Source organism: Ischnura elegans, chromosome X, assembly GCF_921293095.1.
Source record: "Ischnura elegans chromosome X, ioIscEleg1.1, whole genome shotgun sequence".
Classification (NCBI taxonomy): domain Eukaryota; kingdom Metazoa; phylum Arthropoda; class Insecta; order Odonata; family Coenagrionidae; genus Ischnura; species Ischnura elegans.
This window is the reverse complement of record NC_060259.1, coordinates 21,800,569-21,827,289: the sequence shown is the minus strand read 5'-3', so window position 1 is coordinate 21,827,289 and position 26,721 is coordinate 21,800,569. Positions and strand designations below refer to the sequence as shown.

General features: G+C 36.8%; 1 protein-coding gene across 1 annotated transcript in view; it reads left to right on the top strand.

Moving 5' to 3' along the window:
• The window catches only part of LOC124171843 (tyrosine-protein phosphatase 99A), a 1,017,936-nt gene that overhangs the window by 481,188 nt on the left and 510,027 nt on the right, over positions 1 to 26,721 (top strand). The window contains exon 3 of the mRNA XM_046551201.1: positions 17,045 to 17,168. Within this exon, the coding sequence (XP_046407157.1) occupies positions 17,045 to 17,168 (124 nt within the window). The remainder of the gene's footprint in view (positions 1 to 17,044; positions 17,169 to 26,721) is intronic.

Genomic DNA, 26,721 nt, shown 5'->3' with positions numbered 1-26,721 from the left:
ACCTCTTGGGTTTTTGTTGCCTAATGTAGCCGTGAAACTTTTTTTAAGCACTAAAAAATAGTGTTTTTGTTAAAAAGGATATATTTTTCTTTTTTTAATGTTTTCCCTACCTATGTACAGTGTTTATATTTAAAAAATTTCAAATCATTGAAATCACAAACCAAAATATTTCATGAGGCATGGGGTTGCAAGTGAAGCTATTGCCCGGCGCCCATGATTGTGTTCCGCCATAAATGTGATAGCTTATTTTGCTTTTGGAGCCCTTTTGCTTTAGTACCATTCCAGGCGACTGACGAGCGCTCTGTAAGAGAACGGTATAGCCCAAAATGACAAAGATGATTTTCGTTACTACCTATAATGACGTTGGCTTAAATGAGAGCGTAGACGAAGCCATAGATTCTAGTACAAAAACAATGAAATTTGGAAGTCTTTTGCCTGCATCATCATATTTTTGTATATTCTTGTTCAAAAATTTCTATGTATTATGGCCTGAATATCAGAGATCTATCAGAATACATTTAACGAATTTTATGGCGTTCTATTGATTATAATTTTAGCGTTTTCATTCTTAAGTATTATCATTTGAAGTATGTGTGTAATCATCTGAGAAAATACACCATGGTTCATGGTCCAAAACAAAATTTTATTTCGCAATCACTCACCGCACTAAACTAAATGCTAATGGGCAATATTGTAATGCAGTGAAGAAATTATTTTTTTGAGATTTTGTTATTTCACTAAAATTCAGCATGTCTGCCAAAGATGATCTGTTTGAAATCGTTTGTGTAAGCTTGATCCGTTTGATTGATTTGATTATGTTTCTCCGCTGTTCTTAGTTACTTATGCTAATACTTTTACGAATCAAGCAGAAGAATAGACCCTGTATCTCTTCTAGAAAGGTACTCACGTTTTGTCACTGCTGCTGGTATTCATTGATTCTCTATATTGCTTGACACTCGTGTACCGTCACCGCGTGGATATCACCCCACTGCTGAGGGGTGCTGTATCAACTGGTTCGACTCGCGTCAACGGCGCCCAGCGCCACAAGTCCACCACCTATCTGCGGCCTACTCTGTGCCTTCCCCATCAGCTCACTCACCGTGATATGTCTTTGTTCCAAATTAACCTCCGCGACCTTTGCATATCAGCCAGCCTCTTTCTGAGTGCGGACGGTGTCCTAGTTGAGTGATTCTTTGCCGCCGTTTGATGGATGGCAGCGTGCGCGGTGCAGTGGTGGTGTGGGTGCAGCTCTCAGACTGAAGAGTGAATACGAACCAGGGCAAATTTCGACGTCTGCGCATTGGTGTAAGATTCATATGGCAAAACGAAACCCGAGAAGAGGGCACGGATAAGGGAGGACTGGCAAAAACCGAGCTCTGGTAATGCCTATGGGTTCAGATGGATAGCTGCGCCGATTACTTCAAACACATGCGTGAATATAATTGCATTTATTTGTTTTTTTATTTTATTTTACTTCCATGCCACCGAATAGAGCTTACGAAATTATAGCTTAGAATAGAGCTTGCTGAAATGAGTGGAATAAAGTGAAAATAAAAGATAATTGGTCATTCAATGAAACGCTCGTAATAACTTATGGATACTTGGTATCTACCATTGATAATAATTAAAACTTTCATGAACGAACAAAAGCTAATCAGACATATTTTTCGGCAGTTTCACATAGGAATATTCAACAAATTTAACAAATACACTTACATCAACAACCGTTCCCTGTATAGGGGCACCCGACCCGGGCGGGACTGGAACCCGCGACCTCTTGTTTTGCAGACGAGGACGTAACCCCGCCGCACAGTGGTCCCAAATCGAAAAAAGCTGGCCAAAATTAATAACGTCGTAATTTTAGCTAAAACAGCAACAAAAGTAGATGTCTCTTACTGATTTTGATCGTCTAAATCTGATTTTGGCATTATTTTTACGATGTCTCTTCATTTTGTCATTATTTGAGCTGTTATTATTTAAACAATTTTTAGAAAATCTCGATATAGATGTCATTGCGATTGGCGATAACTTAGGGTTCATGGAGAGTTTAAAATAGTATACTTTTAAGGGAAAAGATGCATAAATTGTTGTTAAAACCCATTATAGAATTTACGACATGAAATTGGTGAGATTCGAACCCGCGACCATCAGCATAGTTGGTGAGATACCAAAATCGGAAAAAAATACTCACACTCACCCATTTTTGGCTTCCATATATTTGATAAGTCACATAAGATGAAATAAAATGACTGATATTAAGAACATTGAGGAAAATAATGTTCGAATTGCAATAAAATCGCTTTCATGTATCACAAAGAACAAATTTTAAAATAATCGTCGTCCGATGTCACCCCATCGGACTCATTATCGCTCTGCGAATCACTTAAAATTAGCAAATTTTCACCTCACCTGATAGGCTGACCTCGTTTTTTTGTAACTCCTGATGTAATTAAAATGTATGATTCAGATATTTAAGGGAGTCTTCCAAATATATCATCATAATTTAACATTCTTGGGTATTTTCTTGTACAATGCTCTCGGAATTTCCTCATGCCTATGTTCTTGGCCTCCAATGCTTCCTCCGTTAAAACTTCAATTGTAAGAAAGGATTCTTTGGAAATCGCTGTTCCATCAGCACTGTATCAGCACTTTAATTACCATGAGCAGAATATAATACCAACCATAATCGATGCACAGCTCAGCTATTTCAATGCGATACTGGCTGAAGGCTTCATTATTTATCTCATAGCCGCAGGACAGAGATTTTAATATCACTGAAAGTCTATGAATAAGTCTTTCATCGACACCTATTGTGAAAATTACAAATCACATTAATAATTACATTTCATACACATAAAGCATTTATTCGTAGATTTTTCAAAATTATGGAAACGGGTCCAATATTTCTTACTTATTGATTATAATTTTATATTTACACGTAATTTCATCTTGTCTAAAATGAAATCCAGAATTAAAACTTCACTTTTAAAAATATGATGGTTGAGGTTAATGAGAGATTATTTTTTACACTGCATATATTCACCGACTGTGCATACACGGTAATCATTTGCACTCACTAGATGCGAGAGGGAGATATTGATATGCTTCTGGAGGGAATTTCATTTCCTTCTGCAACCAGCTTTTCAACATCTCTTTGAAATGCTCATCTGTCCTCGAGCTTTGATTCCACTTTCTCAGGTATTTCGAGAAAACATTCTTCGCACAAAACCGCGTCAGAATATTTTTTGCATGCTTGATTACATTCAGTCGAAATCTTGTTTTCAAATATTCCACACATATTCCTTCTTCTTCGCTTATTAATATTCTTTTCTGTCTGTATTTTTATTGTACACCGCAAGGTACGAAAAAATTTGCGGCACCCATAATTCAAATTTAACAGGAGTATTTACTGCTTAAACGATGAATGTGATTTCTAAAAGTTATCTATTTTAAACCAATAAGAAATCGGAAATTATGAGTTGTCATTGAATAAAAGATATAAAAGCTTATATAGACTTGCCTCTGAGTTTCCGGCGCATCCTGAAATTTGAATGTCAAACATTGGCAAACCAAGTGCTTTAATTATCTGGGCAGGAGAAGTTTCTCGAGTTAGCCGGGTTAACACAGTTCGGAGCACAGCACTTTTTCACTAAGAAAATCATTAAGTAAAACTGAGTGGGAAATATTCACCACATCCATGCAATGGCTATGGTGAGGGAGGCCGTCATCCTCATTCCATTATAATGGATAATAATAATTATTATTAAAAAATGCACTTGCAAGATTCACGCTCCAATGGTGGGTTTAGACGAATTTTTCCCTCCGCATTCAATCCTATCTACGTCTATGGGCTGTTGAAATGATTCTGTGAACAATTCTTGGCATTAGGGAGCATTTATTTCTCTTAGCGCCAATACCTTACTTCGGAATAACGTGCTGACAACGCTGTACAGCATGTGAGGGATCTCTTCTCCATAAAAATATGAGGAAAGTTTTGCAGAGAAAAGCATCTTGTGGTGTACTGTAAGGTTCTCGCATAAGGACTTAGTAGTCGCTTTTGATCACTCATAATGTTTCTCATTAAGAGCATGAAAACCGGCCCTCATTGGTTTCATGAATATTTGAAGGTGAGTGCACAAACGAGAAGTGTGCATACGATAGGCGTGAAGCACTTGATTTATGTAATCGTTCAGGATGTAGAATTATGCTAAGTATACACCATGCAAGTTTGACCTCCGATACAGGAATATTTGAGCGATAATGCCACTGTCTCCCGCCGGCCGCCGGCCAGCCGCCCTCAGCGGAGCGGTGCACCGCTCAACTTCAAACCCTCTAGATGTCGGATAGGCAAGTATAGGCAAGATTTTTTTTCTCCATCTTGTTGTACATACTCTTCCTAAGGATTCTGCATAGGAATCTTCGAGGGGCACGGAGGGGCACAAAACTATATCGACACATTTGACTAAAAATAGGCCCAAAAATAGCTAACATTATAAAGAATTAAATATTGTTATAATAAATTCTGAAACGAACAAAAAATACTATAATATTGTGAAAAAATATGCAAAATTACCGTATTAAAATTGACAGATGAATCCCATGAAATTAAAATAGTCATTTATTAAGTTGAAATACCCTAAAATCGACTATTTCTACGCCTCGGGCGTTTTAGGCTGAACATGCCCATGTTTGACGGGTTACACAGGTCAACATAATAATCACACAGACCTATCAGGTACGAAATATTATAGGCCATATCCTGTAGAATCCGAATACATAATTCAAAACTTCCTCATAAAAAGTCGAAAAAATGACTTTTGGCCAGCTTTTTTCGATTTGGGACCACTGTGCGCCGCCGCCAAGTGCGGCAATATACCGTTAAGGAATTTGTAATCAGATCAACAAAGCTGTAGTATTTTTCCACCCTATTTATTACCTCAACCGGTATCATTGTTTACATGTAATTATCAAGGGCTGACTCTTTGTGTGTGTGTATTTTTACCTCAAGAGACGGCTCTTGGTAATGACGTATAAACTTTGAAACCGAGCGAATGGAATCGTGCGGAAAACTGCTACAGCTGTTTTTCTTATTAGATTGAATATCCACAAAGTGAACTAGTCAACAATCGATTTCAATCTTAGTGATATTAAGGCAGTTGGTCTGGGATTTAATCTGAACCACTGACGCCACAGCTTCATATAAGTTTCTGCTCCGCTCGCTCTAACAATTCAATAATTGATGCTTGTAATCATAGCAATTGACCGTAGCGTATTTTCGGGGCAACCAAGTATATCACATAGTGTATACTATAATACTATCCTTGTAATTCTGAAAAGAAGGTGATTGAAACACAATTATTGCTGCTGGAAATAAACCTGCTGTGAAAATATGATAATGATGTATTCGCCCATGATTTGTGTACTGGATATGTCATTTCGTTTATTTTTAATGTTATAAATGTTATGACTTGACCGTTATTCACCAACTTTGCTGATATTAGCTCGCGCTGATATTTACGACGCAAAATGTGCCTGATTAGCTTTTTTTCGTTCACGATATCATTTAATTTTTTCAATGGTATGTATCAATTCTCCATAAGTTATTACAATCGTTTCATTGAATGATCTGTTACATTTTATTTTTACTCTACCGCTAACCTAAGCAATACTACCGCAGCTTAGTTCGCAAAAGTATGATTTCAAGTAGAATTATTCCTGCGAAGTTTTATTCAGATAACATGAAAGAGAGTGATGAGACAACGACTGCGAACTTATATAGCTTCGTCTTTTGAGGTAGAATTACACTTTCTAAATATCACTTTTAGGTCCTCTTTGAAATATTTAGAATAACTTTCCTTTATGGCATTACCAAAACTTTTAGGCTCCCAATGGATTCTTGTTTGTCACCAAAGTTTATTATTTATTCACCTCTTCTGTTTTTAATCAAGCGATAGCCCAATTCCATTTCTTATTCCATCATTTTCATAAGACATTCGTTTGTGTGTGTAAGCTGCATATTCTAGGGGAAATTGGAGCCAATATTATCCCTTTTCTCAGATCAGGAGATATTGGCCTTTCTACACCACAAAAACCAGAATACTCTGCCCTGATTTATAATTGTATGTTCTCTTGGTTTATAAAATTTTGTTTTGAGTCTAAATATTTTTGCGTTGCTAACCAAGTTCATTGTTATCATTTCCCACTTTCCAAAAATTAAATGCGATTAAAATACTTTATTATCCAGCGGAAACATTTTTAAGAAAGGAAATTCTGTTTACGGTTCAATGATTCTGGGATGCTGCAGCACCCGTCACGGAATAATATGTGCGGGAATATGGCGAGAGAAATTATCGCTACAGTTGAATGAATTTTAGAAGTGGGATGAAATATTAACCATTCATATTGCTATTTTTGAGACATATAACCAGGTATTAGTGGAATATCATATGCATTTAGAACACAACTGGCATTACCGAGTGCCCATTCAAGCGTAAAATAATTAAAAATCACTTATTGTGCACGTATAAAACTGGTGGTGTGTTTTTTCCATTTATAAATCATGCCAATACTTTATGGTAGTGAAATGACTAAGATAAAATGAATTATATGCCTTTATGGGTGTTATGTAGGATGATAAAAATGAAAGAAAGATCGTACAAACTTAGAATTCCGTCATTTTCTACAGCAACGTAGTAATAGAAACAAACGTACGTGGAAATAGAGTTGCTTGCAGTTGCAAGAGAAAAATTTCAGAGGTTCTAATGTAGTATTTAGCATGCGGCTACACATAGCTCAAAAACATATTTACTAAGATAATATGTTTATGAAAACAAGCAGATAGGATGAGCAGATAAACAGCAGATAGCTCCGATGCATGAGCTTATGTGAATGTGGACATAAACCAAATGTTTTAAGTGTTCCGTGAATGAATAAACGCGATGTAAATGCGTCGACTTATTTATGAAATGGATATAGAGGGCTGACCTATTATTTAAAAATTGTTTTTACTCCCTCAATTGATATCGACTAATCGACCAGGCATGCATATGTTTCCATTAACATGGTATTCTTCCTAATTATAGTGCGCAGTTCTCGCGCTGGGCAATCTAACTCTGCCGGCCTGACTCGCTAACCATTCGCGCTGTTCTGTCTTCCACAATACAACCGGGATTGTGTCCAGTTAATTTCGGGTTCGCAATGAGAACCATGGTCTTTGATTAATACGGGTACAATTACCTAAAAATTATTTCTGCCCTTAATATATCTGTTGACAGAAAGCGGGAAATAGCATCAGAGAATTACTTTTTCTGTTTTTGAAAGGTTATAAGATTCCTTCAAATGAGGCAAAATTTTGCCACCAGCTCTCTCAGTATAATATATTGAAGCACTCCAGCGATGGAAGTCATTACTTTTCGTAAATACTTCGAATGTAGTCGAAAAGGTTAATGTAGTTTGACTCTTAAAAAGTAGATTATCTGGGATTGAAGAAAGGTTTATGCATAGCCACTCATCTTTTTTTAATATCTTATACAGTCTTATACTTGCTTGGAATTTTTAGCACTTTTTGGATAAGGTCACTAGGATTCCGAATAAGCGATTGTTACAATTTTATGAATTTTGTAGGAATAGTAGTCAAGGCTCCACTTTCCACTTTCATGATAATATTAGCGAATATTTCTCAAGCGCAGCTAAGTGCGCGAAAAAAGGAAATTATTATTGAAGAATTATTGGCCTACCGAGTGATTTAAAGAAACCTATTGGGAATTATATCACCTCCCTTAGCCACAATGATCTATCTTAAGTTCAATATTAATATGTTAAAGGTGGAATCACCGGATATGGACGTTTGCAGTGGGTAGCTGTGCTGTGTACATTGCAGTATTTGGAATGAGGGTTCTGAGATCGAATGAAAGAAAAAGTTTGTCACTTAGAATGTGTGGCCATCATAGGTGATGGTCCAAAGCGAGTGAGTTGACTTCTAGGTTAAGGTGCTTCACGCAGAGGACCAAATAGTCGTAGCCATCAGCCAACTGGCTCCCTCTACTCCTGTGAATCGCTGCCCCTCCTGCCCCCTATCCACGTCCCACAGCCAGCGAATGTACTTTTGCATCGCTAACGCCATCGCTAGCCTCGATTCGTTTGTAGGTCATGGCGTTAGTGACAGTCTTTGATCTCTTGCATTCATTTTGAGATGGCATATTCCAATGTACACGAAAAACGAAAAAGTTATGTCATTATTGCATATTAACTATAATTTAAAGTTAAACAAAAATATTTGTTAAATGAAAAATACGTCCATTGAATTGGGAATACTAAATAATTTGATTCCAATTATGTCAAGTATCCTACTGAAGAACTGATCCTATCGATGGTGGTCCATTGGGAGTGAGTTAGCTTCCCTTTTTTATGACGGAGATCATCCTTGTATTTTAGTTTTGTTGCTTGTCAGCTTTGATAAATCCCCGAGACGTAGGTCGATGAGCTGCTGGGGATCATGCTTGTAGCATTTATGGCAAATATGTGCAAATGCTATCATTTTCTTCGTGAGATTTGCAATTGATATTTTTATATTTTCGTGATTATGATTTATACGCATTTTAGGTGGTTGGGGAGGATATATGACCCATTTAAGCTGTTCAATCGATTACGACAAGGGGATTTTGAATAATTCCACAGCGCTACATTTAGAGGCAAATCAATTTTAATATTATTTTTTTCTATGTGAGTTTTCAGTGCTCGTGATTACATTCTATTGTTAAGCCAACCATTCTGCCGTACTAATTGAATCCGCCATTAACTACTCATGCGAATTATATAAGCTTAATAATTAGGGAAATGCCTAAAATGGTGAATAGTGTACTCTCTTAATGCATGGAGCTGAAAAGCTAAGTTATACATTCGTCTATGAAAAGAAAGTGGTAGTTTTTAGACGCAGAGCATATGTTGTAGTACTAAATATTTTGGTACGAGAAAAAAGGAGGAACTACATTTTTTCAAATACTTTCCGTGGATACTATCATTAGAAATTATCTTAGGGAAGAGGATATAATTGGAATATTACCGAAGACCCATTGAAATTGACAGGCACCTATGAGTTAACTGCGTGCAAGACCAGAAAATTACGCAAATGATCCAGATTATATTGGTGATTTTGACGCTAATGAGAATAATTGGGAAATGGATTGGACTGATGCTGGGATGCTTGGGTAATTACTGGGGATAGCATCTGCCTGGAGACTGCTGGAATTTCTCTAATGGGTTAATGGGTACGAATTGTATTTCTTCCTCTAGTTTTGTGGTAGACTGATCATCACGTCATATAATAGTTGATGGCTATGAAAATTTTGATATCATCTATTTGAATCCAGTGATTTTTGTTTTCAATAATTTTCCGACAAAAATCGTGAATGATATATCCTGGCATCACACTCATACAATTCTTTTCCATATGTATTGACTATTCCTAATGAAGTAATAGCGATTTTTGGTGAAAAATTGGGAGATTATGATTTACTTATAACCTCATTTAAGGTAATAAAGTAGGTATGACTAACGCTCCCCAAAATATGAATTCGCTGCGTAAAATGAGTAAGCAGATTTGAGATGTGCGTTCTTTAGAAAAGGCATTGAATGACTGAATGATAAATAATGAGATTGCAGGTAATATGTTCAAATAATATTTTTTTCGTTTGTAAACATCAATTGATCACCGGGTAGATGATTAAATTAGGATTTAAACCGAGAAATATCGAGATAGAATTTTTACACTTCATCACCGCTTCTGAAGTAAATGTGATACTGTCAGAGCCACTGTGCTGGTGGGCTCAGAGTGTACCTCATGAAGAGGAATAGGGTTTATCGAGCGGTAGTAGGTCGTTGTGACGGCGAGAGAACTGGAGGAAAATTCGCGGCAGATGCTGAGATGGCAAGTGTGATCGCATCTTGGGATCTCCTTTGGGTAACTCAAAAGCCTACTACTCTAAATGAAATGGCTATCGTGGTATTTAGCAGAATTAGTTTCAAGGCACCTCCAAGACGGAGAAGTGTAGCCCTGAGATGCTGCTATTTTGGCAAATTCTGCGGTGAATTTTCCGCAATATTCCGGAAAGTGTTTTAACTGTAATGACTCCGTGCAATTCCATTAATTGGAGTGCTTGAATTTTGCATTCATCGCAAAAACTAAATTGAATAAAACGCTAACGATTTTAATCGTTCATCATAGAACAAAATTTTCGGTTGAATATTTGGCAGACTTCATCTGATTATTGATTATTATTATGAGTATATTATTTAGTTTTTTAGGTTTTTAACCGTGGCTTACGATTAGACGTGAATTTGGACTGGAACTATGTGCATGCTACTCCTGTAATTGTTGAAGGGAATAAATATGCCCATTGTGGTAAACATGTTTGAGCAATTTTTTGAGTTGAAAAGAGATCTCGAACTTGGAAAAACAGAAAAACCAAAGGAAAAGCACTCCCAAAAAATATTTGTATTCGCCTAATCTTCCTAGGGAGTAGATTGATTTCTGACTGTATGGGAAAAATTCGTGGATTGGCTTATGACAATCAAGGGTCTATGTTCGGAACGCTAATTTTAAGTGAAAAGAGAAGGTGTGCGCGAATATTCAATAATCAAGGGAAAAATTGGTTCGGAATGTGAAGGGTCGGGTTAAGTCGTAAATGAAAAAAGGTCCATGAGGTTCTCTTAACTTTTGAGTGAAAGGGAAAATTTGAGCATATTTTGGGATCAATGATTGTAAGTTTATCTGGAAGTCTTGCGAAAAAAAATTCTTTTTTCACAACGGAAGTATATCTATGTTTACTCCTTGCAAGACTAGTCGACGTTGAGCATGACATACTACATTGCAATAGGTCAGAAGAAATCGATCAATTGTAGGTGAAATAATTTAAAATCAAATAAAATGAATTAGACTCAGGAGACGAAATAGTAAAGCTTAGGTAAAAACGTTATCGTCAGTGAGTTGTGTAATTCTGATGGGATCTCTGAGATGTTCAGGATCTGGGAGTTGGGTTAAGAGTTATAGTTGGAAAAAGCGTTTATTTCACATACTAACGGCTTCATATACATTTCTAGGGCCTGTTTAAAATTATTTCTAACAATTTTATAACATTCAAATCGGTGATTTTAAAATCCATCGAGACTCGAGTGCTTCTTTTCGTTATTCAGCATTTAATCATAATATCAAATTAATTTTGTAAGAAACCTTTTCTTTCGTTGAATTTTCCCATTGCTTTTAGAGTACTAAATTATTTACCGTTTACCTGTTTGCTCTTCATCAGAAATAACCTCGAGAAAAAATTCATGTGGACTCAACTTCTCATCGTACGGTAGGTTGGAAAAACTTGAACCAATTCTACTCTAGTCAGGACTGAAACTATTTGAACTACCAGTCTCAGGAAGAAAAAAAATTTCAATTTAATTACCGTGTGTACCTTAATTAAACTTATTTTTTCTCCTCTTCTTTACAATTCACTTCGAGAGATTGGACGAGGAGTAATTATTTCCTTCTCCTTTGCCTTGTCACCCTATTTCCATTACTTAAGCGTTTCTCTCAAATTTCCCTCTTGACTAATTACCAACGCATTTGACATGATAAACTTGGTCCCCGAAACGCTACTCTCCCTCCGAGGCTAATCCCACTGTACGAAGGTGAGTGTGCAATTGTTGAGTTCACACAATCCCTTTATCCGCAGAGCCTGTCCCTCCGAACACACCCTCAACGACTCAAGCCTTCCCCGCTCCTAGTCTGCCCCATCCTCTCGCATTCATTGGCACCGGACTATGTGCGTGGGGCGGGCCGCGGAGTGGGAGAGGCCCTTTCTGTTCTCACTTCCTCCATGCAACCAGCAAAGAACATTTCGATTTTCAATAAGTTATCCGCAATGTAATCGTTCAGACCCAAAACCTCAACTCGTTAAAGGAATACGGCAGATAGGAGAGAGAGATGTGTTACAACGAAAATCATTCCTTCCCCATTCAGCCATTCAATCGCATCTTTAAGAGTCAGAAAATATGAACGCTGCCTTTCATGGTTGAAGCTCTCGTAGTTCATGTGTAAAGCTCTCGTACGGCCAGCTGTGCGTACTTATTTGGTTTATTGCCCGACGTTTCGCGGTCGTTGCTCCTCTCTTTTTCTTGGGGATAGTTTTTGGATAGTTTTTCCTTGGAGGATATTTATGTGGGTGTGCACCATTATAAATTGGGTTTAAAACCATCATAATACTTCCACGGAAAAACTATCTTGATTCCCGAAGAAAAAGTGACGAGCAACGACCGCGAAACGTCGTGCGACAGACCGAATAAGTACTCTGGACAGACCCGAAAAAACATCACCGACAGCATCAAAGACACCGCCCGCTTTTCATGATTTGGTGACGCCATGAGTGTTCTGGCCTATTTTATTGTTTGAGTTAGAAGCTTCCATTGTAGGGAGCAATCCCTTACCCGACTGTAAGCTACAACCAACTTCTAGAGCTCCATTCGCAAGCTCGATGAGTGACTGGAAAGAGGTGGCGAGGTCGGACTTAGTTCGTGACGTCATCAGCTCATTTGTGAAAGGGTAAATGTCGTTGATCATTTGCCTCAAATAGTCCGAAAACCAGGCGACGGATCATAAAATATAAAAATACTACCTCCATTTTTTTCAAACTATGAAATCGAGCTATAAGAAAAAAATGGTGCACGAGCTCGTTATGAGATGTATTCGTATGTTGAATGGAGGTGGGAGAGTGGCGTTGGCAGGGAAGCTTAAAGGTCGGCAGTGCTTATGAGTGGGTGGGTTTTCGGGAGAGGGGGTCGAGAGGCGGGGGAACGTCTGGGTCGTAGGGGTGGGAGGTAAGGGCCGAACGAGGGATAGGCGGTGGTTGGCAGCAGCGAGCTCTTCCACTCGGCAACGAATTATTAATCAGCCGGAGCCCTGATTTTGTACGTTCAGGGCATTACGCTCCATTTGACCAGAGCGGTTTGAAATCCCTCCGAAAATCGATGCTGCTTTGGCAGTCATCGCTTTTATCAATGTTCCGCTTAGCGCCAAAACTCAGCCTGCACTTTCTTATTATTTTCCGCGGCTTTTGACCCATGATTATATTTATATATGAGTGCGGGAGGGGTGTCCTATGCATTTTGTGGTTCGTCGAGGTGCGAAATCATTCCGTGGTGCTTTTCAATGTTTGATATTACACGCTGCGGGTTGTGCACAAAAAAGTGAATGTATTTTCATGATGTTTTGTTAACTCAAGTTGAAAAATTGTTTGTACCAAGAGGTAAAATTCGCCATGAAATAATCATTTGGCTTAGTTGGATTTTATAACGGTATCTTTGAATTGTCAGTCGATAGTTTGTTTGGGTAATTGCTATCATACCTGATCGGAAATTGGGAAACCCGGTATCGAATCTTGGCCACGCATAATTATTTTTTCCAGGGGAAATTTCAATTGAGATGTAAAAACCTTGCAGTGAGAGTGTCAATGTGTCCTACATGATGCGTTTAATTTTTAATTGAACGAAGACTCACAGAGGATATTCTTATATAAAATTATTCTTAAGGCTGGCTGGAAGATATTATCAAAATATATCATGAGGGCTTAGCATGTATCCAAATTGACCATTTATTGCACAGATATGGATGAGCTAAGTTTGAGGTAAGTTAATGCGATTTGAGTAAAATTGCAAACGGCCCCATATGTTTTCTTGCTATAGCCGATGAGAAATTTCTGAGAAGTTCGTCCTTCGCCACTAAAATAAATTGGTAAATTAATTAGTATATTATCAGTTCATTTGACGAATTTACAACTATGATGCGAGTGAGGTATACCGATGTATAATGCTTTTCTTGAAATAAATTAAAGAGCAATGGAATTAGAAATTAATTCGCAACAAGGCAGTGTTTTGTTCACAAGGCGCTTCTGGATCTCCTTATTAACCGTCACTTTCGTAAATTTTGCAGTGATCTCTAGGTATCTGAATTCATTGATGTTCAAGCTGTTTTCCTAATTTCTGAAGTGAGCTTCTATCAGGAAGACACCAGGCTTCACTTTTGAACAAACCTTTTCTAGTCTATATAAGAAACGTGAATAAATGTACGCTATTTCATGATCCATTTAGTGGAAAAGTATTTGAGCGAATGAAAATGTATATCATTAAAACTTTTGCCGCGTCTTTTCTCTTATGATTGAATACGGTACGTATCTTAATGAGTGCATCGTGATAAAAGGGAAAAACTCAACACAATGCCTCGAGGTACTTCAACGGAGACTAATGAGTTGGCCAAAAATCTTTCTTTCCTCAGCCGAAACCTGTAAAGTCAGCGAAATGCGCGAGACTCTTGAAGGACGTCCCATTCACTGCCTTCTTATTTTAGCAGCTGCTATGGATCCTCGCAGAAATCTCAGGCATCGAGTTTTAGTTCACTATTCTGAGTCCCCTCAGCTTATATTTCCACGCGGTCAGCTCTCTAACAGTCTCGCGAAGAAAAGCCCGTTCTAATGGATACAAGAAACTTGTTACTACAGTGCCTACGGCGCTGTCGTGCGTGAGATTGCTAGAGATGGCTTGGAGTAAGTAGGCGTAGTATTCCGCGCACGCTCGCTGACGGCTTTTTGCAACTCTGGAGCCATGTTCTAGCCGCTAGCTTAAGCCCCCTTCCGGTGCCGCTGGATTCGCCGCTCTCCTCGAAATATTCTTGGAAAGTTCCGCCTGGAAAAGCATTGTCTGGATAAAAGGTAGTTAACTTTTTAAGCTTATGAATAACAGGCTAGAGGCATTATGTCACGACGAAGAGGAATAATTAGTCATCATTCTTACAGTAGTTACCTAATGAGGGATATAACAACCTAATATAATTACTCATTCCTTCGATTAAAACATTCCTCTCTAATCGTCAATCGGACACCCTAATTTCTGTAACTACTAAACTAATTTGAAAATGAATAAGAAAATATGGAAAGGAGTCTATTCTGAATGGCTAGTTGAATAATAGGTTAGTATTAATAACTGCAATATGTATCCAAGTAGCTATTCTTAGTATATTTTCTACACGATTCTTCTCGTGTAGGTATATCTTTGCCCTATTCATATGTATTACATAGCCATCGCCATATTTAGTGTGAATGATAGGAAGGAATGAATTAACTTCCTAAAGTGCATGATATTTTTTTAAAGGAGTCCAATTACTGAAAGGTACCCACTGTGTAGAAACGACCCTTCTCGTATTGGTGATGGAAGAAGTGTAGGCCTAAATAAGATTCAATATTTTACTTTATCAGGAAGTGGTAACAAACGTCCAAACGTATTGTGTGACCGTAAATATAACGAAAATGAAAGTTTTATGCGTGTTAATTGTAGCTTTTTACTTATTTTGAAATTTACTGAGTAAGTTTTTATTTCACATAATAAAAGCAGCTGTCTATTTCCACACTTATTTCTTTCTACCAACCAAGGTCTCGGCACATAGTGCCATTTTCAAGTAGATGAAACACAATGCTAACCTGAAAATAGCAGTACGTGACGAAACCTGGGTCATTAGAAAAAAAGAAGGGTAGAAATAGACGAGTGCTTTCCTCTCATTAAATATAAAATATTTCCACCGAATGACGCGGCTAACCTTACCTTTTTAGAGTACGTTTGGGTTTTATAATGAAATAATATTCATGGAACTATTGAAGTTTTAAGTTTGACTGACTAATTAAATCACTGAATTTTTTCACTACAAAGAATTTTAACTAGGCCTATGCCTGTATTCATGGAGCTTATTTGAGGAAAATACTTTAAAAAGTGAAATTCATCTCGTACTTGTGCTGTACTAAAATGGATAATATCGCTCAAATGGTGTGGTTTTAATGGCTCTCGTCGGTTGGATTCTCATCGAGAGTGAGGGATAAATTAGGAGTTGTAATCAGGGAGAAAGTCTTGGCGAGGTTCGTTAAACCCGCGGCCAGATGGATAAAGGTTGTGTGAGACAGGGCAGCCGCCATTACGTCCGTATCAATGGGGTTATCGTGAAGATCTTAGCAAAACTCCCTTTTGCCGTCCTAATGGGTCCCTAAGCTCAAGTTTTTGCGGAAGAAATATAGGAATAACCGACAACTGCGGACTCATACAAATGTGTGAACTTAATTTAGAGGCCATTTCTTTACTAATCGATTCAATTTTTTGGGAAAGGCATGGATGATTATCTCCAAATGGAATCTTTCCCCAAAGAGAGATTCTCATTTATTCCAGCAAATCTCCCGCTGATGATAGTTCCCTTATCGAGATGTGATTGCTAGATGAGTGCCTGCATTCCTCTTCTGTGAGGAGATTTCACCATTCCCTTTAGCAACTTCCTAAACTTTTCTCCTCCCCATCGTATTCCTCGTACATAAAGCCTCAAGTCCATAATATTGCAACTTGAAGGTTATCGCAACAATGATTTTATGATATTAAATATTTTTCATTGATTTTAAATATTTTTGGAAATGATAAATTTGTTTTAAAAATCAACAAATTATACATTGAACTGTAAATCCAATGTTTAGTTAATAAAACGTATGAAATGATATTTATTCTGGAGATAATGGCCTCTGCTATAGTTTTTGATAGGTCATAGAATTCAGTAATATTCATAAATACCAGGATGTTCATTAGAATTCATTAATTTGATGTAATGAAATTTAATTTTGTAAATTCAATCCACATCATTGAAAAATGTAAGCATTGAATTTCCTGAATACAAATGCTATGATTAATATCCAATTTATATGGGTGACCAGCGTTTAGAATGGTATGAATTTATGTGATAAGTTGTAACACAGTTGTATTAGTAGCTTTTCAACTTATTCCTTCTTTGCTTTGGATTCAATGGTGATCATTTAAAGTTATGTCGTCAAAGAGAGAGTTACGTAAACAACTCTTCAGTTATCCATTGTCTTCACCTGTCTTCCTCATTGCCTAAAAATACCAGCAGTGAAACTTTAGCGGCGGTAAACCTCACTGATTGTGCCATTCAAACAAAAAGTGACGATTTTATTTTCTCCATCCACAGATGTTCCAGATCCTCCCGGCCGGCCTTTGATCATGGGATTCACTTCGAGGATGGTGCATCTGTCCTGGGCTCCATCACTCGACGTGCACAACAGCCCCGTGTCCCATTACATCATTGAGATGCGGTGAGCGGTCATTTTGCTTCATTTTGTATTAACAAATCCAGCCATTGAGACTCATCGCCTCTGACTGCATGAATAGCCCTCGCTGCCCGTTCCCTAAATTCTGTGTCACCGACAGCATGGAACCGGGAGTTCACTTCAAAGAGATTCTCCGGGCCGGGAGAAGGGGGCGTTGAAAACATAGATATCCGTCATTAGATGGGAAAATGGGAAGTCAGCTAGTGAAACTGTGAACGGGAATGAACTCGATGACTCCATCGCCAGCGTGCGCTTCCCTTTTTCCTGTGTTTTGCGGGCGGGTCTCTGGATCGATCGCATCCACCCAAACGTCCTTTCACTCCTGAAACTCTAATATTTTGCGGGCACGGAAATTATGAAATGTCCTTGGTGCATGACACACATTCCAGAAATCCCAAAGCCATTATAAGCCATGTGAACTTCTTTGTTGCTGGTGTATTTACTTTTGTAAAAAGAGGCAAATTTACCCAATTGCTTTTCCTCCCTCTAAACGAGCACATATCTAAGCCGTAATTGCTATCATAACAAAGACTATTGTACTTTTAGTGACAGTCATCACAAAATATAAATATGTAAATGTTTACACTAAACTACATTCTTACTTTATATCCCTCACGCGAGGTAGCTCTGGTATGTTAATAAATGCTAGGTTCCATTGAGTCAAAGGGTTACGGTAATAATTGACCTACAAATAAATAAATTAATATTTAGGTACTTGGTTTTTGCCTTAATCTGAAGAAGTTTATAGTAATAGCCTAAGATCGGTGCAGAACAAATATTTGTAAATTCCTTTTTGCAAAATTTTCATCCCTTATGGTGAAGTATATTTTTGCCTAGATTTTCTCCACGCTAAAGTTGCTTAGGTTGATTATTTGACTTTTCAAGTATTTCAATGTCGCCCATGTTGAGAAGCTGGTATGCTGGTTGATTTGAGAGGTCAACGAAGTTCCTATTGTTCCAAGTTTTCTGAGTGCATTAAAAATCTCGTCATGGTTTAAGATAGTGTTTTGCTTTGCATATCGTAATAATCGCAGTGTCTTTTGCAGTCAAAGTTTTGTGGTTCTAGATTTAGTTCAATTTTTCTTGCTTAAGATCGTAAACAATACTTTTCTATTTTTGATATAGAAATCCTCTCATACATGAAAACGAGTTCTGATTGTAAGGACGAATGCCCTCCTAACTTGAAGACTTTACAAAGTAACTCTTGAAATTATGTCGGTAAAAACTGCAAGAGCCAAGAGTAAGGAATTACTAGAATGCTTCACATGAGATTGCACACTCAGTAACTTTTACCATTAGTTTTTAGATGTAATGCGTTTTACATAAGTTATCTTAAATAATTCTGTCTTTTTCAAATATAATTCTCAATACTATTTCATAAAATTTAAATATTGGGGCATAATTCATTCGAGATGCTATTTCAGTTAAGATATGTCTGCCATTCGCTTTCTAGGGAAATATGTGTGAGCGATTTAGGCCTGACTCCAAGCGAAAATAGAGCGGTTGATCTCTGCATAGCTTATCTACGGCTAGCATTGTTGTTACTCATATCACCCATACGCGCTCTCCAGCCGCAATACGCCGTAGTACACCAATACTGCAACTGCATGCTCAAAATTGGGGTCAGTTGTGCCTTTGCACTGCTCTTTACCATAATTTTCTGGTAACTGAGTACACTTTGTACTGAACATATCAGACTGATTGGAGCTGGGCTTGTTGGTGCTAAATCATTTCTGATTTCTGTTTCCTCTCAGATATAATGTTTTTTTTTCTATTTCAACTTCGTCACAAGCAGCAAAAATAATGTAGCTTTTTAGTACACGTTTATTTTTTTTTAACATATAAGACACGGTCTCAGGCGTTATTTTGTAGAATTGCTTCATTATGGAATAAAATAAAACAAAATTATTTTATTTTATTTTTTAAACCTTTACGGCCTTAATATACTTACCTTGAGTGAGATCATACAGGTTGTGTCCAAAATTTGGTATGGTGATTTTCGGAACTGATGCAATTTTATTTGCTCAAGGGTGCTATCCATCTTGGGGCCATTCTATGCATTCCATCTACGTGCATACCGAGCCATTCTAACTTTTAGCCTTGAGGGTTGCTGTTGATTGGCCGAAATTGCTGTTGCTACCAAGTTTTGATGATTTTGTGTTCCATTCTTATTTCGTTAGGCATCCATTGAAAAACGTCCGCTTTACTGACCCACTTAAAAACCGCGAGAACTTTCTATTTTATGTGATCCGCAAATGTATTTAAAATTCTCATGCTTTATCAACTACTTGATAGCAATTATTTCTCAATAATTTATTTCGGCATTTAACACTTCTTGGTCCGATGCCCTTTGCATTTGACTAGTCCCGGAGGCCGGCCATTTTTTTAATTTCTACCCAGAAGCTACAAGTATACCATTAAACTCACACAACTTGAGCAGTTAGGCATTTTTTGGCACAATCATATACACGTTTTTATAATGAACATATATTTTTAATGTATGTATTTTTATTATTTATTCTATTTAAGAACAATCAACTTGGTCAAACAGCGCAAAAGAATTCCGTAGAGGGAAGTGACAAATCATATTACAAAAACACGTAAAAATACGTGACCAGACCACTACCGCTGGATGAGGAAACATGTAATTTTACGTGAACGGACCACAATATGTTAATTTCTAATGCAACCCATAGTTCATATTTTATTAGAAAAAGTTTTTAGGTTCTCAAAAATATTAACTTCTGATTTGGTTTTAGTACCGCTTCAATAGGCCAATTTCTCATTGCACAAATAATCGTCATAAAATATTTGCTAAAATTCTTTCACAAGAAGTGTTTTTGTTATGTTGGCTGAGATTCAGTGCTTAGGCTTCTTTGCATGGATTTTGAAGTAAAGCAAAGAAAATGTTTCTTCGAGAAAGTCATAAAGATGCATTGATGATTTTTCAACACGCGAAAGTAACTGCGGATTGTTTATTGCGCCTTATCTTAGCAGCTACATGTTAATCCTTAAAGCCCAATCAAAATTCTTTCTGCGGGTTTTATTCTAGTTTTGAAAATATCGTGGCTAACAAAATCAAATTAATCCGCAAAACATCATGTTTTAACAGGTTTTGATTTTTAATTTCTATGTCTTTGCAATATATATATTAAGTAAAAAAGAAATTTATTTTTCAGAAAACCTTCCTAAGGCAGTAAATTATATTTTCATTATTTGATCAATTTCTTAGATTATATTTCTTATTGAAATTAATTATGTCCCTTTCCCTTAATGATATCTTATCCTACGGTTATGCATGTGCATGTATTCGTTGCTTATGCTCTCCTACGCTCTTTTAAGCTACAAGAAAAAAATGACCCTGTTTTAAAATCCTGCAATCTTCAGTAACCCTACCCGAACGATATCACCCCGTCGTATTCGTAGTATCAACTTCTGTCATCATGCTGCCTTTATGCTTTCGAGGGGGGTTACTGCTGAAGGAGAAGGGGAGTACAGATAGAGGTGTGTGCCGTTATCGCGTGGCCCATCAATGAGGAGATTGGAGATTTATGCATTCAACCTCGAAAGGAAGGAGAAATGATCCAAGTCCGCCATTCTGGAGGCACAATCCGTGGGCCTAGGGTCGGAAAGAGCCCTCGCCCCTGTTTTCCCGCAATCCCTAGAGGCGCGCACTTGCCATCGCTCCGGCGATGTCCTCACCACACGTGGCCAAATTACCCAACCCAGATACCCCGTTAATTTGATTCGGGAGCTAAATCTGAGTGTGGCACGGAGGGTCTCGCCCAGTGGCCGGCAGTGGTAAGTATATTAATGTGAACATTCATTATTGCATTTTACTTACATTCAACTCATAAATATAATTAATGAATGAACGTTTGTGACAAAATAAACACGAATTCTATATGATAGAGTCAGACTGGTCATGCACATGCATAGTTTTGGTTTGCAATTTCATTTGGTACAAAATTTCTATCACCTTGGAGCAAAATTTCCTTCGATGCTCAAATTTAGGTCGTTGCACAGCACATTATAGATAATACAAGTTCTATTTAAAGAGGAATTTTTACAATATTCATTTTAACACTCATAGGAGAAAATGTGCTCTAGTACTTTACTTTGCAATTTTGAGCATCCATACATAATTCTACTAGAACGCATTCATGCAATTCTTTTCTTTCCTGCCAGCCTTTCCGTTATGTTGGAAGCATCCTTTCCAATCCCATTAGTCCCATCTTTGATAGCTATTTTGTTGGCACCACTGGCTGGGAATAAGACTCATCCCAGTCGATCGTTATGAGACAAACTACTCGAAGAGACTTTCTGGAGTTTTGTTTGCCAAAATCAATGCAAATTTTAGTCCAGTGTTTCAGTTCATTGTTTTCCAGTGTTTCATAGATTAGCCATCACGAAAATGAGTTTGAAAAGTTGGTACTTAGGATCACACAGGAATAAGTCCTAGAGCTGTGAATTTCGCACATTCAGGGGACAGACTCCATTCCCTTTGAAAATGTACCGATAAAGTCGGATGAATATATTATCTATATCTCCATAGAGGTCCATTCCAGGGATATGTGTTGGATACACCTCAGATACGTGCCGTTGCATTTCTTTTGGACGAATTTATGTCATATATACCCAAAAAATTATGCGATTTCATAGTAAAAGTGTTAATAATTACCATCATTTGTATCATTTATTAGTGTTTGCCATAGATCTATTTCGGATTTTATTCTGCAAAGAATCGATCTCAAAATTAGAAAATCGTTCAAAGAGCAATAAGGTTACGATAAGGATATTCGCCATTGACGATTTACGAAAGGGAATTATATGCACAGAAAATTCTTAAGCCCCACCAAAAAGTATCTATTTGGAAAATTCCTCTATTGCGAATTCATGTGCTTTACATTCGTTTCTCGTCCATCAAACAATCTTTCTGAGCTGTATTCTTTGCATTTTTGAAAAGAATTATTCAAACACTTTAGGAAAGTTTTCGTGTCCTTCTGGTGTTGAAGTTGCATAGAATTACTGCAGTCCTGAATCTAAATCAAGGATACACAAGAAAATAACTCTAACATGTTTTTTTCGCATACTCCCCCGAAATATCGCGTGAGTCTCCATTGTTCCGGGAAGTACGCCACCATTATCTACCTCGTCTACTATGGAAGTGTTTGACTAATGATGACACAGCGTTTTTATACTACAAAGGATTATAAGTAGTCCACAAGTCAGTTATTTTATACCGTCTTGCTATATTGCACTTGTAGGATTAGATTTTTATTACCCAAGCAGAGCGTGACTAAAAATAATATTCTCGTTAATTCTTTTTTGCGTAATTTTATGAAACGGATGAAGACTGAAGTTTTACCTATGGTGTGGTGCGTCTAGGCATTCTTTATCAATTTAAAAGTTTTACAGCTTATAATTACGCCATTAGTACTTATCAGGATATTTAAGCTGCAATTTTTTAACAAATATTTTATTTTCAGTTTCCTGTTGATACAAATTAAGGAATTTCTTTTATAAATAGGCCAACATTTATGTAACAGAGTTATAATTTTAATTATGTATTCCTGAAGGAGATTGTTTCGTTAAAAAGAGAGGGATTTGGATTAATTCTTCATTATGATGGGAACTAAATATTCAAGTATGAAAAAAATAAGTGGTGCATCAAAAGAAAGGCAGCATAGCTATTATGCGAGCCATAACGGACCCTTTCGTGGGAAATGAGATGCTATCTTGTAGAATAAAGGGAAAGATAGAGTATGCAACGAGAATTTTGGATGTAATCTGTGTATCCAAGGTAAATAACTAGGGTGTATGTTCCACATACAGCTATACCATCTTGTATTGTCAGGGGAAAGGCATCTGACGGTGGCAGATTTTTTCACACCCAAGGTTTGGAAAATAATCAAGGAAATATAAATATTTTTATCGGAAAGGTACCTATTAGTTCTTTGTTTAGCACTTCTCTTTAATGGGTGCCAATAACTTTTCGGTTTAAAAAAGGTATAGATCTAGATAAACTTAATATAGGTGATGTGATAATGAATGACGAAGTATAAAGCAAAATTTTTCCTGAACAAGAATGAAAGTATGCCTGATTCTATGATTTTATGGGGCCTTTTGTTGCATTCAAAAGTTTATATCATTTTGAAAGTTCACGTGATATTTCTTATTTTGAGGATCAGTGATTAACTTTGGCTAAAGTACTTTGTTTTGTTCCCTGACTTATCAAAAAGTTCTCATGATTATTTTAAAATAAAGGGTGTCATTTTTTGCTTTTTTTTGCTGTCAGCTGTCTATGCACGGGCAATAGTGTATCCCACACTGTCCAGTACATTGTGAGTTTTATAAAAAGCAGGTCAAAATAGGAGGTCGTTATTTGTTAATGCCGAAGGTTTACTTGATATCATTACAATTCATCCCAAAAATTATGTCCATATTTCACGCATAAGTGCAGCAATGCTTTTAACAATTACGTATTCTGTGAAGTTACGATTACATTTCCTGCCTTTTGCATCCTATATCAATGACTTAAGACACTCTCTCCACGCTCACTGCTAATAGTTTTTGTCAGGATTTTTCATTACAAACTCGACGAAGCCAGATGCCCACCCATTACCTTTGGGCTCACTTTATTTGCTCCCTTAAACCCTCCTTCTCCTTCGAGAATAATTTCTTTTTGCCTGACAACCCCCGTTTACTTTTTCACTCCGAAGAAATGGGACCTTAATCGGATTCGGGCGAAAAACGGCCACGATCGTTGGGGCGATATGGCGTAAGTTCAGGTATTTGGCTGGTGGTGAGAAGTACCTTCGGACGTCTTTATTGCCAGTAAGCCATTAAAAGGTGAAATAAACGCTCTAACCCGGTGAAAGTGAACCTATAAGTTTGAAATACATTGGAGATGGGAAAAAACTCAAATGATACTGAATGACTTTGTTGTCAGGAAAACACTGGAGATCGTGTATTGCGAAAAAACAACAGAAGAGCGCTTTTTCGTGACTCATGGAGTAAATGTCTCAGAAAAGTATGACCTAAATACGTTTTGATACTCTATTGAATAATATGATTTTGGTGAGAAGATAGCGTTTAGTGTAACTTTTATCCGGTGTAACATAGGAGTTAATTCTCTTCTATGCATATTGTATTTTTTTATTACCTTCAAAAGACACGTTTCATGCATTACTTTTTTTGCTAACTTAAAAAATTAATTATGTCAGTTTTCAAATTAGAGCAAATTTTTAGAGCAACCAATTTTCGTCAAAACGTTCGTATTTTAATATTTCCATTCATGAGGTAGATCTTTTAAAGTATTATCATATTCAATGCTTAAAATTTGACATTCAACATTGGTTCTCTAGATTTTTTTTGTTTCTCATTAAGGTTATGAATACTTTTTTCTACAAAATGAAATCATTACAGTCAAATGCGATAATTACTCAGAGAACAATCCATTTAAAATTTCCAATAAATTTTATTCCAAGGGACAAGATTTGTTTGGATCATTAACGATTTTCTAACATATAATGTTTTCTAATTGTTCATCAGCTCTAATGTACTACAAATTATATGATTCGAGTTGAAGGTAGACCAATCATGTATTAATTCTTGGCAAAATTACTAATTTGTGCATACTCACCCTGGATACATGGTCTACAGTTTCTATTCATGATGTTTTCTATAGATCTCCCGCCGTAACTTCCCTTTGCCAAGACGTAACTCGTTAACACCCCTATGGTTCTTTGTTGTCCAGTAACTTCCTCTTTATTTGTTCCCTGCATTTTTCCATTTTTTTTGTTTATGCAACTCTTTTTAGAGCTCTCTTCATCTTTTTTACTGTCACCATTGTGCTCTTAATCTGTACACTATCCGTCGTCCACCTCCTAGTCACCGCTGTATCAGAATCTCTTCTCCGCTTATAAGTTCTCCTTTCTTGTGCCATCCGTGCATCTAATCTGTAGCTGGCGCCTCCAGCATCCAATTCCGGATGCTCACCTTTTTCCCTCTAGTCATATCCTGTGGTTTGTATCGCTGAGGTGACTGAAGCCACAGACTGTACTTTTAGGTACGTTTTTTCTATTATGCGGTAGCATTCTACTTGGACTCTGGAGTTGTTTATTTATCGTAGGTGCCTTCACGGTGTTGAATATTATTCCTTTGATGTAAGCAGTGCTTCGCTCATCTTGTGTGGAAGGCTTTCGTGTTACGTGATGCATTCCGATTGCTCTAGTTTCTCTCGCTCTTCCGTCTGGCTGCGCACTAATGTGTTGACGAGATTTTCTTAAATTTTCATGCCGTTCTCTTAGGGACAACGTATTCTCAGTTTTGACGATTTCATGTTCACGTAGCCTTACGCTTTGGTAGACATATAAAAAAAAATGAGCATTTTGTATTATTGAATGAATTTTTTTATAACCAGCTTGTCATGATTTTTTGCACTTGAATAAATTATTTGAATTTCTCTCCTTTTTTCAAGCTCGCATAGCTTTAAGGCACTTGTTTATAATTATACTTATTTTTATATATTCATAAGCCTCATCCATTTCTGATGCTTTTTTTAATAGTAAATACAAAGGTGCCTTTAGCATCTCATATCGGATTTTTAACTCGAATAATTTTTCTCATTATGCTTTAGTTAGTCCCTGTATGATATGGAATATTTTTACCTTTTGAAGTGATGAAGCTGAAGTTCATTTATTCCTATTCATTATATTTTAAATTAAAAACTGAAATATTATTTGGAAAGAAAAGCGTATCTTTGCTTTTGTTTTTGATTCTGTTGGGTGCTATGGTAATTTTAATTTTATTTTAATTTTATCTTTAAGGAACATACCACTTTAAGTATAGAGCTTCAAAAACCATATTTAATAATGTCTTAGAGCTACACTTTTGAACAAATATCTGAAGAATTTATCATGCCCAAATGGAGAAACCAATTTCCTAAAAAAAGGTATAGTTCATGGAAAACATGGTGAGCATGCTTTTACTTAAAATTCAGATGCAAGGAACAGGCTCATGTATAAAATGAATGAATGCAACGACAGGATATCCAGTGTACGTTTTTTTTCGAGATTTGATTAATTATTATTATTCCTGATCATTGCGCGTATCTCATGAATAAGGCCCGTTATTGCCAGCCAAATGCTTTGAAAAAGTGCATCCCATATTCCACGATTTTATCATAACTACCCTATCTGAGCTGAGCTTTGGTACTATACGTGTATTATTTGAGATAAATATTTCTATATTTTCTCTAACCTACACAACAAATGAAGGATTTTGGCCAGCTATTTAAGCTAATTTTTGATTGCATATGAAATATGAATAAATTGAAATGGTCAACGTGAAATCTTTAAGGAGGTCGCAATAAAAGCTCAACGCTTGAATTGATAATTTGTAAAGGCCACGACTTCACTGGCTTTAAAGCCAAATATGTTTCTTTTAAAATACAACTGCCTAGTACTTTAACAAATGAAGAACAAATTTGCAATAAATGTAATCAATAAATGAGAATACGCGATATTTTTCTCTA